General features: G+C 43.1%; 1 protein-coding gene across 7 annotated transcripts in view; it reads right to left on the reverse strand.

Moving 5' to 3' along the window:
- MICU1 (mitochondrial calcium uptake 1) overlaps positions 1-13950 on the reverse strand; it is a 512953-nt gene that overhangs the window by 33987 nt on the left and 465016 nt on the right. For all 7 annotated transcript variants that reach the window (XM_029609124.1, XM_029609121.1, XM_029609122.1 and 4 more), the window contains one exon: positions 9710-9818. In XM_029609124.1, the coding sequence (XP_029464984.1) occupies positions 9710-9818 (109 nt within the window). The remainder of the gene's footprint in view (positions 1-9709; positions 9819-13950) is intronic.

Genomic DNA, 13950 nt, shown 5'->3' on the forward strand with positions numbered 1-13950 from the left:
TCCTGCCACTTGAACCCACTGGGGAGATGGCTATGTGACACCCATTGGCAAAGTAGGAGAATTAAACCTGTTGGGGTTTTTTTTGTTTTTAAAGCAGAACAGAGGGTAAAAACAGCAGTACTTAATTATGACAAACATTACAGCCTTCTCCTTCCTCCCTTCCTCTCACTGACAATCTCAACACTGCACTTTATTGAAGGTTGTTACAAATTGTAAGTATCCCCTGAGTTTCTGAGCAGACTTGGAAGGAACTATTTCTCTTTCCTGTGAATACTTGATTAGAGAGAGAGAGAGGAGGTTTTCTCTGATATACTCAAGATTACTCAGTGTACCCGGACCTTAAATTAATTCCAATGTACCTAGATCTTCAGCCAGACTAGACTTGACTCAAAACATGTTTTATTCATTTCGTTAATCATTTTCGTTATTCCCCATTTATCTGATCCAAGTTCTATGCTCTGTTCAATGTAATCGCATTCTTACATGCTTGTTTTTTCCGTTTATAATGTAAACCGAGATGATATGTAATATTTTACATGAATCCCGGTATATAAAAATGTTAAATAAATAAATAAATATAAGACGACTGATATACCGGGGAAAGACCCTCTGGAGGTGGGATCGCACCGTCCTATCTCCCTACTAAACGTTGATGTAAAACTTTTAGCAGCCGTTCTGGCATCCCGGCTGAATAATATATTTCCATCGCTTATTCATGCAGACCAAATAGGTTTCGGCAAGGGCCGGCAAGGTGTTTTGCAATGTGCGGCGGCTTTTGGCAGCACTCAGCTATCAGCCTGAGGCTTTAATTCTTAGTCTGGACGCTGAAAAAGCTTTTGATTCATTATCCTGGGCGTACATGTTTTGGGCGCTGCAGCGGTTTTGGCTTTAATGGCATATTTTTGCAGTGGTTGAAGGCCCTGTATAGCAATCCTAGTGCCGCAATCTTACTAAATGGGGCCCCTATGGATTCTTTTACCCTGCACTGTTCGTATTGGAGCCCTTTGTCACTCGTCTTCGAGATGCGAGACAGTTCAGTGGGTTTAGCGTAGCGGGCCACCCCTTAAAAACTGCTATCTTTGCGGATGGCATCCTGTTATTTGTTGGCAGGCCCCGCACCAGTGTGCTAGTCATTGTTAATCTGTTCAACCAATTTCAAAATAAATTATTCTAAATCTGAAGCTCTGGCTTTAACTGCCCGGCTCCCTGATACTTGGGTGGGCCCTTTCCCATTTCATTGGGCTCCGAATAAATTGAAATACTTGGGTGTATGGATCCCGCGGCATTTGGATCGTCTATATGATTTGAATATTACTGTCTGCATCGACAAGTTGCAGGCACAGCTGCGCTTGTGGACTCCCCTCTCACTGTCCCTTTTTGGTAGATGTGCCCTGATAAAAATGCTGCTTGTGCCCAAACTCCTATATCTCCTTCATATGGTCCCCCGCTGGCTGAAGGTAGGAGACATCTGTCGCTTGCGTTCTAGTTTCCAACGTTTTCTATGGAAGGGGAAGCGAGCTCGACTGGCCTATAGTGTATTGGAACGCCCCCGAGAGCAGGCCGGCCTTACTATGCCAGATTTTAGGCTATATGATGCCGCGTGTCAGCTGCGGTTCATGGGGGAATGGTTAACTATAAGTACTGTGAAAAAGGATTACTAGATAGAATGGTGGCCCCGGGGTCTCCACTGGGCATCATACAGCAACGGCCGAGGACGAGAGGGGGGTGGCTTATCCAAGGTCACTGGTGCTTACGGGCTTGGCGGTGGCCCCGCCAACTCAGTAAACGGCCAGGCGTTGCTCTCTTTTGATGCCCTTCTTGGGTAATATGGATTTTCTGCCGGAAAGGGACAGTGGTGCTGTTTTTCAATCCTGGGCAGATAATGGGGTGGTCTTTGTATTTCACATGTACAATCCCGACTCTCATATACTACTAGACTTTGCCTCACTTGCACGCACATTTCAGATACCCCAGTGTCAGTTTTATGCCTACTTGCAAGCCCGTCACTATGTGCGTTCTCTTTCGTGGACATTGGCGGAGCTGGTGGTGGAGACTGACTTCGCCACCAAACTATTTGATGTGGCTTGCCTTGCTAATACCATTACTGGATGGGAAAAACTGGGACTCAAGCTGCGGCAGGGTGAGCGTATGGACTATCTGGCCGCCAGATGGTCCACTACTCTGGGCTCGCTGATTTCGGCAAAACAGATGACGGTGTATTTTGCGGCTTTGTATAAACAATTGCCGGACATGAGCTTAAGGGAAGTCCAATTTAAAATATTGCATGGGCAAGCTTCGTGGGTTTCAGATGAAGCTTGCCCAATCTCAGTTATGTCTTAAATGTGGCAAAAAGGAGGGCACTCATCGCTTATTCGCTTGTGAACTGCTGATGGCCTTTTGGATGTTTATCCTGGATACTATTAATAAATGCATGGACACTCATATTCTACGTACTGGACGTGTGCTACTGGCAAGCTCACAGCCTCATTCCCTTCCAGGGAGCTATTCGAAGACAAAATTTGAGCGAATGGTTGTGCTGCTAGCATGCCACACCATATTGGCGGACTGGATGGTCCCGAACGTGACGCCTACACCGGCAGCCTGGTTTGGAAGAATGGCTTCACTCGTGCAGTTGGAGAGAATGGACTTCCTTGCTGGTAAACGAAAACACGATCAGCTATATATTACCTACTGGATTAACTGCTTTGCTCTGTTCCCACAAGAGTTACAAAATGGACTCATAAGGGCTGGCTATACAGCTGAGTGGTCTTCAAGGAAAGCTCGGGCGGGGGTGGGGTGGGGGGAGTAGGGTATGCCTGGGCACTGTCTGCGGTATGTTTAGGTGAGAATGGGCTGCTGGGTGTTGGCTACTGGAGTGAGCAGTTAAGGGGGGAGGCAGTTGGAAGGCTGGGGGGCATCTTTCCTATACAATAAAGTAAATGGAGGTGACCGCTTCCACAGATGTCTGCAATTATGTGTTTACCGGCTATTATGGCTTGTTTTATGTTGTTCTACTGTTTGATGTATACATGGCACGTGTACTTGTGGAGGATGTTTCCTCTGTTACCAAGAAAAATTATTTTGAAAAAAAAAAAAAAAGACAACATATACTTATATGGATACTCAGGTGGCAGCATCATTCCGGGCCTGATTTACTAAAGCTTTTCTCCCATTCTGTATCGATGGAGAAAATGCTTAGAAACGGAGGCCTTATGTTTCAGTAGCTACACAGAGCTGGAGGGTGGAGGCAGCTAAAATACAAGTGGAACCTCAAGCTGTCACTCCCCCACCCCATCTGAAAAATGTGCTAAGAGAAGAAGATGAACAAAAACTAAAAACAGGGGCCTGCTCTATGGCATTGGAGATTTGAGCTTGTATCGGAGAAAATTCTTTTTCACTCAACGCACAATAAAGCTCTGGAATATGTTGCCAGAGGATGTGGTTAGTGCAGTTAGTGTAGCTGGGTTCAAAAAAGGTTTGGATAAGTTCTTGGAGGAGAAGACCATTAACAGCTATTAATCAAGTTTACTTAGGGAATAGCCACTGCTATTAATTGCATCAGTAGAATGGGATCTTCTTAGTGTTTGGGCAGTTGCCAGGTTCTTGTGGCCTGGTTTGGCCTCTGTTGGAAACAGGATGCTGGGCTTGATGGCCCCTTGGTCTGACCCAGCATGGCAATTTCTTACGTTCTTATGTTCTCCTATGCAATGTGGCAGAGCTCAGCAAGGCTGTGGAGGCAATGTGCTCGAGCTCTGGAAGGGAGCAAAAATAGCATCCACTATGGTAATCACTCCTGCTGGATAAAAAGCAGCACTGAGGGGAGCCTCATGAGAGGCGTCCTGGTCTCTCCACCCCTAAAGGCCAGTGAGGGTGTTGTACTACCTGGAAATGGCATATGGGGGTAAGGAATTATAAAAAGGGAAAAATGTGCATGTATGTGAGGGGCTTGGGAGTGGGATAATTAGTCCAGGATAAAAACCATAGCCAAAGAGGGAGAAAAAAATAGAGCTACCTCTCTTACAATATTACTGTTCCAAGAAGCCTATGGCTTTCTGATCTTTTGTCAATATTTCTAATCCAGTATGATGATATTTCACATGTAAAATGTTCTAAATCTACTTCCTTGCCTGACATGTTATAGCTAAACCTTGGCCTTTGTTTTCTATTTTGTTTATTCTCACCCACTCGGCTATGACTTTTTTCTCTTATATCATCCATAATGAGCCCAAGCACTCCAGTGAGTTCCTATGGCAACAGAACACACCTGCGGCCTATTTCAAACAGCACTGTAATAGGCCGATGCAATCAAGTGTGCGACCAAACTGGATGCATATTTTTTCAATGTGCGCACAATCACCTCTCACCTGGGGGTTCGATGCAATAGGCAAATGAGCTGCCACACTAAAAAGGACGCGCTAGGGATAAATTGTGCGTCCCTAGCGTGTCCATGGCATCGGGCACCCAGGAAATGTGGCAGCGTACCAGTTAGGAAAACGGACGCCAGAATTAATGAGCATCTGTTTTCCTAACCCACTCACAGCCACGGGTTAGAAAAACGGATGCTCAATTAATGGGCGTCCGTTTTCCTAACCTGACTGCCCGAAGATTTTTTTTTTCATGCTGCTTCCTGTGATACTAAGTAGGAGGAACCACAGAAAAGCAGTATTTTGGGCTTTTCTGTGGCATTTTTTCAGATGGCTCAGAGCACGTAAAAACTTAATACCAGCCTTGGGGCTGACATTGTTTTCCATGTTAAACGTGCACATTGGGCACACGGTGACTTTTTGCATCGGGGGTAATAGCTAATAGCCTCATCTACCTGCATTTACATGTCATGAGCGCTATTAGGTACACGCTGGTTTGGATGTGCGTTTTGGACATCCTAATCTCCTTATTGCATCGGGTGGTAGCCTAGCGTGTCCAAAACACGAATCATTAACCTGTGCACTAGGCTCAGGGTACGATATTGCATTGGCCTGTAAGAGTAGTATTTAGCTTTCCTTCTGGTACTGGCTGTGATTGCCTCTTCAGTTGTACTTCCAACCCCAAGGAGCAGCAAGGTCCTAACCAGGCAGCTGGCGTTGTTAGTTGGGGTAATGCTCAGCACTAGCTCTGCAGCTCTCCCAGCCTCCTCTGCCCCAGGAAACAAAAGTTTGACAGAACAGAGGCCTTGGCTTCTGTGCAATAGTGTACAGCACAATTACCGTATCATTAGGCCGGTCAGATATCATTTACAAGAATTTGCTGATGCTGGCTGCACTCTTTCTGCCAAGACATTTTATCAATGAGTATTTCTCTTCCCCATAGGGAGGGATATTTATTCACAGTAAAAGTCTTTAACAAATGAATTAATACTTTAATTAGGCACATTTCTTATTCTCCAGATAAGGAAAGTCCTCAAACAGAGCCTGAAAGGCAGACAGTAAAGCAGCAACTCTCTCCCAACTCTGTTCCTTTTTATCAATTCTAAACACAGACACATTAAACATGATGGCAGATGAACCCCAGAGCCACCGAGGCTGGCCAGTTCCTTTACCTATTTCAACCCTTGCACCAGAATGCATCTTTGGGCTCCCCATCTTCCAAGTTTTAACTGAGCCAAGCTAGCTCCTCCGCCTGATTAAGAATGAAGCAGATGGGCTGTGAAGAGGCAGGTGGTTGGGAGGTGGCAGGGATGGGGAGGGGTCAGCAACAAGGATAGCAAGTATGTTCTCTCTCGAAACAAAGAAAGGAAGAGAGAGGAGCAGAACAGAAGGGGCCAGTGGGAGGAGGGAGAGAAAAAAGGAGGCAGATTGGGTGAGAAGAAAGAGGAAAAGGAGTAGGAGACAAAAAAGGGGTTAGGACCCAGGAGGGGGAACATGGATGGATGAATGGCTCGAGCTGTGCTACAGAGGGGGTTGATGGTGTGGGAGGGAGGGAAAGGGGAATTACTGCATCCTGCCGACTTGTACTGAAGCCCACCAACACTGCAGACCCAACTTGAGCTGTAACTTTCCCCTCACTTCCCTACTGATAGGGGGCTCTTTGTTTATATCCCATGCTTGTTTCAAGTACATTTCTAGTTTGAGCATTTAACAGATGTGCGACGTCATTTGAGTGACAATTCAGTCTTTTAAAAGGATGGAGTAGGTGTCTTTCTAGTTGTCACTTCCAGCAAAAAATGCCATTATCTACAAGAGAAGCCCATGAAAATTAGTAAGTGCCGCTGTTAGTGTTGTTGGAAAGGATAAATAACAGTTCTCGATTTACCCATTCCATCCCACTCATGATTTTATAAATTTCAATCATATTCCCTCTCAGTTGTCTTTTTTTTTTTGAGCTAAAGAGCCCTAATCTTTTCAGCCTCTCTCCATAAGGCAGCTTTTCCATCCCCTTTATCATTTCTGTCGCCCTTCACTGTGCATCCCTAGTGTCTCCTCGGCACTGGGCACACAGGAGGTGTTTGTAAAGCAGGATGGGAAAACAGACAATCTACGAGCATCCTTTTTTTCCTGCTACCGGCATATACATGCACAAGATACAAGCTTGGACCATGTATCTTGTGTGTTTATTGGACGTCCAGAATTTTATTTATTTATTTTTTTAAACCAATTTCTGCTTTATTTGGCTCCTCCTACTTAGTATCACTACAATACTATTAGGAGGAATCACAGAAAGCAGGATTTTTCTTTTTTTTCAATGTGCCCTTGAGTGAAGCATATCTTTATGCCAGCCCTGGGCTGGCATAAAATTTGCCGCTTTACAAGTGTGCATTGACCACGCAAAAAATGTATTGGATTGTGGGGATTAGCTAATAGCCTCATTAACTTGAATTTCCATGTGAAAGCGCTATTAGCTATGCGGTGAATTGGACACGCTAATCCCTGTATTGGATCAGGGGTTATGGACATGCTTCCAAAACGCACATCCAATTGCGTATTAAACTGTGCACAGTATTGCATTGCCCTGAAAGTGCAGTTGCACAATGGATCTATACAAGGGCATTATAATATTGTCAGTTTTGCTCTCAATTCCTTTCTAAATTCCTAAAATTCTATTTGCCTTTTTTTTTTATCCCAGCCGCACATTGAGCCAAAGTTTTCAAGGTACTCAGCATCATGTAAGTTGGGATTATTTTTCCTTACGTGCATTGCTTTGCACTTGTCCACATTAAATTGCATCTGCCATTCTGAAACCCAGTCTCTAGTCTTAAAGGTTCTTCCGCAATTCTTGACAATCTGCTGTTGCTTTAACAATTCAAAACAATTTTCTGTCAATTGCAATTCTGATCATTTTTCCAGATCATTTATGAATATGATAAATAGCAATGGTCCCAATATGGACTCGTGGGGTTCTCCACTAACGACTTTTCTCCATTTGGATAAATGACCATTCAGTCCTATACTCCTTTCCTAATTTTATCCAGTTATCAATCCATAACAGGTCACTGCCTCCAAACACATGACCTCCCAATCTTCTGAGGAGTCTCAGGGACATTGTCAAATGCCTTCTGAAAATCCAAATATACTATATCAACCGGCTCACCTATTTACGCCTTTTTACGCCTTTTACGCTGTTTGACGTGTTATTGATGTCTATTTAATATCTTCGTTCTTATGTTCAGAAACTCTGTTTAATGTAACGCCTTAACCGCGACTGTTTTGTTCAATGGAAACAGACCTGATTTGATATTTGTATCGAGAATGTCGGTATATAAAAATTCTAAATAAATAAATAAAATAAATAAATTTGCACCCTCAAAAAAAATCTAGTAAATTGGTAAGGTACGACTTACCTTTGCAAAAACCATGTTGACTCTTCTCCATTAACCCATACCTATTTATGTGGCCAGTAATTTTTGTTTTAAGAATAGTTTTGATGATTTTGCCTGGCATGAACATCACCAGTATATAGTTTCCTGGATCACCATTGGAGCCCTTTTTAAATATTGGTGTCACATTGGCCATCCTCCAGTTTTGTGGTACCATGACTGATTTTAATAAGTTGCAAATCATCAGAAACAGGTCTGCAATTTCATTTTTTAGTTCATTCAGTTTCACAGTGATTCCATCTAGTCGCTCAGTCATCACCATCAAGAAATGTTTCCGGTTCTTCATTGTTACAAATGTCACATAAGCTGTGAAATCCTAAAACTGGACTAATGTGCTATAAGAGGGTATGCAAAAATAAGCAGTTTGTAGAAGTAACACTGCAGTACTAATGAAAGTTGCCATCTTTATCATAATAATAAATATGTTGATATTATCAATAGGGTAAAACAAGATGACAGATAAACATCACAAGACCTATCTAATCTGCCCATTTTCTTTGCCTGTTAAATAATCACACTCATATAGTACAAATGTGGATTCTGCTTCTAAAAACATCCTTGCTATTACATCTTCAGCAACTCCAATCAGGACCAGCCTCCTGCAGAAGATAAATCCTATGCTCCTTTCCCTTGCCTAACTATTGCCACTGCTGACTGATAAAGTGAAGCTTGCCCTTGCTCTGGTGTTACATTCTCAAAGCTGAGGCTTGGAGAGATGAATGTGGTTATTATAAGTTTGTACAGACAGCAGTTCTTAATGTTATTGTCAAGTTTAATGTTAGCAATTTGCAGTGGCTGTACAATGAATTAATTGGTTTTTATAAATGATTTGTAAACTGTGGTTGACAATATGATGTAGTAAAGAGGATTTATTGCCTACACAGCATTAGTTGTATGAATGAAACAGAACATGCTGGCTCTGTGGCTTGAGACAGCACTGTGTTCTGGTGTGGGAAGCTCATGTTCAGATCTCCTGCCTGCTGGACCCAGCTGGGTTTGGGTATATCATGCAGAATAGTTCTAGGCTAGTTCCAGAGCAGCACTGACAGGTTCAACCTTAGGGAGTTAGCGTCACTCTGCACATTTGCCTGAAGAGGGAGAGTGACAACACGACAAATAGAGCAGATGAGGCCTACTCTTACCTGCCTCCATGGTCTCTGATATCATCCTTAACAGAGCTCATCCCCACAAACCAAAAATAAAGGTTGGAGATAGCACTCTCAAGAAAAAGATATTTTAGTGTGCATGCCCTAGATAGGAATCCATGAGCTGAACAGTTCTGTTTGCCCTGTACCTATGTATTGAAATGTTGGTTTTACATTACAGATATTAACAATGAGATAATAGCATAATTCTGTAGGTATCCCACAAATGCATGACAAATAGTTTTGTATGTTTATGTGCACCAGAAAGAGGAGGCAATGATTGGGCATATGTTATGCATGAGGATGAGCCTCTGGGTCAGCTCTTCTGCATCCTGAGCTGACTGGGGATGCTGCAGAGGCAGTGTTCATAGCCCCTGGTAGGGAGGAAGGAAGGATATCCCAGTAATTGTACAACAGCAACACCTAGAGGCCAGGTTTAGGGTCTATACGAAGCCCTAGTACATGGCCTCTGGTGAAGGACTGCTGCTGTTATGAATGGGATAGGTGAACTGGGACAAGATATAAAATAGGGGGAAGATTCCCAGGCAGTTAGGAATGAAGGCTTATGGCATCAGTTCTAAGGCCGGGTTATGACGGAGCTAAAATCCAAAAGGAGCAGGAGCAAATAACCAGACCCAAAACAAAACAAAAAAAAGGATGAGCCTTTGGGGAACAGCGTCTCCTCTGAATATGCTGCTTTTCTGTCTTTCCCCCTGGAAAAGAGGAATCTGCTGAGTGCACACACGTTTAATACCTTTATCCAGGGAAGCACCAGCCATGTGATAAAAGCTGAGAGCTGTATCCACATCATTGATGTTTTTCAGGAATGTGAAGAAGTTTTCTACCTCTTCAAACGTCAGCCCCTAAAACAGAGGGAAGAGAAACCAGCTGGTTACAGACCAGGAACTGAGAGACATACCATATTCAGAGCCCCTGTGAAGCAGAGAGACACTGCCCTAAGTCAGCAAATCATAAAATATACAGAAAGTCATTGCATCCCAAACCTTTTACATCCAGAATCCTCTAAAGTCTGCTATACACAATCTGCACAGAATCCTCGCTCTTAATACAATCTCAACACTGAGAAGGTTCCCGCATTTTCCAGAACGTTCTCTGGCTCCAGCTCATCTCCATGGGTGACTGAGGTTTCAATCCATTTCCTTTTCCCTAAATGCTGATCTTAAGAGCTAGCAAATATTGGCCTGAATGTCCTAAAAATGTTATGTCTCTCCATGGCCTTCTGCATTTCATTACAATACCAGGTAAGTTTTTTAACCTTCCCCCTCACCTTGTTCTGACATTTATTTATTTATTTATTTATCTATACCGACATTCGATTTGCCATATCACATCGGTTTACATATAGCAATAAGTCTAAGGCTGGCCTTATAACAACTTGATACAGTGTAACAGCTTAAAACGGATAACTGGCTAAGTACAATTAACAGCTTAACTAGGATAACAAGCAAGCACAATTAACAGTTATATAAGGAAGTACTACAAATATAATATGCTTAACATCATGTCTTTTTTTAGAGAGAGTTCGAATATATCATCCTCTTTCAGTATTGCCAACCTCGCTTATTTCCCACAAGATTGGGCTTTTTTTTCCCTAGTCATTCACTTTTTTTTTTTTTTTGATTTGTGGGTTGCTTCTAAATTGGGTGTTTTTTTGGGCTTGGTAGGCGGGACTTGTGCTCTGCTGTTGCAGTGATTGGCTGCTGCTGCCGATGAGGCCTATCCATAGCAGGCACACCCAAAATTATTGCAGCAGTAAGCAAACTAGAGCTGCAAACATTCACAGGAGCACGTGGGCAGATCCGGCACAGCATTGCAGCAAGTAACAGCATCATGGGTGACCAAGGAAGCTTCTGTGCAGCAGCAGAAAGGGAGTGTAGCACTCAGCTGGCTACAGCAAGGTATCAGGAGGGGAGGAATGAGTATGCTGCGAGGGGAGAATGAGCGTGAGGGGATTGAAGACATGTTTGTAGGGGGTGAGGAGGGGGAAATAAGTGTGTGGGGCAGATTTTTTTTTTTTGGTTCTACATCACTTTTGATGTCATCAAATTTTGCTTTTTTTTTTTCTCATTTCTTCTCCCTGCAGATCACCTTTGTAAGAAAGCCTGTCTATACCTGCTGTTTCTGTCATTAGCTGCTACGCTACTAAATGGTTTTGATCTACTATGGCTAAAGTAAGGAACTGGGCTAAGCATGGTAAAAGGTACTGCAAAGCATGGGAAGAGGAACGAGAACTAAAAGCATGGATTCAGCCTGTTGTCAGCAATGAGAGTAAGGCTATGAGCAAATTTTGTAAATGCGAAATTTGTGCGCATCATGCAGACCTCCTGCAACATGCTAAAATGGAGAAACACGCAAAAAATTTGGCTCCTTTGTCATCTATGAGACTCATAGACATTGGTGTTACTGCAGTAAAACGAAATGTTACCGTGCAACAGCAGGAACTGAAGTACGCTTATTTTATAGCCTGTCACTGTGCATTATCTACTGTTGATCACCTATGCGAGTTGACAGCTGCGATGCATAACAAGATATTAGGTTTCACAGAACTAAGCGTACAGCCTTAATTTGCAATGTGATTGCACCCTGCTTACTCGAAGAACTAGTGTATGACAACAACGTGTCATACTCGTTGATTATTGATGAAAGCACAGATATAAGTTCGACGAAACAACTGTGTGTCGTGAGATACTTCAGCATAGCTTTATAGAAACATAGAAACATAGAAATGACGGCAGAAGAAGACCAAACAGCCCATCCAGTCTGCCCAGCAAGCTATGCACTCTTTTTTTTTTTTTTTATCCTCTTACTTGTTACGCTTAGAACTTAAAGGTACTAAGAGCCATTTTCCTTCCACCCCACCATTAATGTAGAGAGCAGTGTTGGAACTGCATCTAATTGAATATGTAGCTTAGTTAGGGGTAGTAACCACCTCAATAAGCAAGCTACACCCATGCTTTTGTTTACTCGACTATGTAATTCAGTCCTTGTTGGTTGTTGTCTATTTATAGATCCTCTTTTCTACATTGCCCCTGCCGTTGAAGCAGGGAGCTATGCTGGATATGTGTTGAAAGTGAAGTATCAGACGTTCTCCCCTGCCGTTGAAGCAGAGAGCTATGCTGGATATGCGAAGTAAAGTATCAGACTTTCTCCCTTGCCGTTGAAGCAGAGAGCTATGCTAGATATGCATTGAAAGTAAAGTATCAGGCTTATTTGGTTTGGGGGTAGTAATCGCCGTAACAAGCAAGCTACACCCCGCTTTTTTGTGAATGCAAATCCTTTTTTTTTTCCCACATTTCCTCTTACCGTTGAAGCTTAGAGCAATGTTGGACTCGCATTAATCGTGTGTATGTATATTGAATAAAGGTATTATCTCCAAGTAGTAGCCTTCATTCCTGCGAGCCACCCCCTCTTCATTCACATCCTCTAGACTTGATGGATCCACAGTGTTTATCCCACGCCCCTCTGAAGTCCTTCACAGTTCTGGTCTTCACCACTTCTTCGGGAAGGGCATTCCAGAGGAAGTGGTGAAGACCAGAACAGAACTGTTTAAAAGGAATTGTTCCTACATTCTTTGGTTTAATTGATTTGCAGAGTGAAACAGCTGATGATATACCCTCATCTGTGCTGGAGTTTTAAAAAAAAACAAAACTGAACACTGATTTCAGCAAGTGTATTGGAATAGGTACTGATGGATGTAATGTTATGATTGGCAAACAACTCTGTGTACACCAATCTGAAACAAGTAGATGCAGATTTACAGCTGGTTAAGTGCGTGTGTCACTCACTTCAGCTGTGTGCAAGCAAAGCTATAAGAACAACTGCCTCGGCATTTAGAGGTTTCAGTAGGGCGATTATATTCTTGGTTTTCTCACAGTGCCCAGCGACAGAGAAATTATGCAAACTTGTACAGGACAATAAATGATGGCCAGGACCCTCTCAGGCTTGTTCAGCTGTCAAACACAAGACAGCTGTCCATGTATAATTGCTGTGAAAGTGTTCTGTCTCAGTGGGATGAATTAAAACTTCACTTTAACTTGTGCAAATTCAAGGAGAGATGTTACGATGCTAAAATGTTGTCAAGCGTGTACAACGATTAGTATGAACCATAACTTTTTTTTTGGTCAAATATGGTTTGCTATATTTAATGTTAATAAAGGTTTGTGCTGATTGAGTATCTGTTTCTTTTGAACTGCCTAATAATGTTTCTGAAAGGCTCTTTAAGAAAAGTTGCATGGGGGGAGGAGTCAAGATGGCTGACTAGTCTGTTTGTCAGTGAGAGTTGCTCCTTGGTGTCTTTTCCCCGCGGTGAATTATGCCGCATTCTGCGCATAAGCGCTGGGCTAAGGAGTGCGAAAAAGCTGCTGCACCCCAAGCCGTTGCCTTTACTGGCCCGATGGACGCTCACCTCATACGGAGAGGAGAAGTATTGGGTGAAGGAGGATCGCGGCAGGGTTCCCAGGAGGAAGAAGAATCCAAGACCCTGCAAGAACTGCAAACATCACTATCCCCAATATTGCGTATTGCTCCCGAAAATCCAGCTGAAGCAAGGTTGGTACAGCGACTCCGGGAGGAAGAACATGGTGAAGGAAGTGAACCCGCGGTTCACGGGAGTCACAAGCCAGAGACCCCACCCGGAAGAGATGGGATACCATCTACCCTACCAGCCGGCTTGGGAGTGGCAACAAGCGACAGAGAAGTTTCTCCAAGAAAGTTGGAACTGCTTCCCATGGTAAGACCTGAGCGTATTATGCTAGAAGACATTTGGCAGGCGATTCAGACCTTGAATGTGAATTTGCAGATGAAAATAAACCCTGTCTTAGATGCTCAAATAATTTTGGAACAGCGGGTAGAAAATATAGAAAAGATCATAGCTGAGAAATGTGAAAATACTGAGAAGGAAATCCAGGAAAGTAAAAATCTTCAAATGAATCTGGTTAAAGAAAACAGAGATTTAATGAACAAAGTGGAAAACTA

This window comes from Rhinatrema bivittatum, chromosome 7, assembly GCF_901001135.1.
Source record: "Rhinatrema bivittatum chromosome 7, aRhiBiv1.1, whole genome shotgun sequence".
Classification (NCBI taxonomy): Eukaryota; Metazoa; Chordata; class Amphibia; order Gymnophiona; family Rhinatrematidae; genus Rhinatrema; species Rhinatrema bivittatum.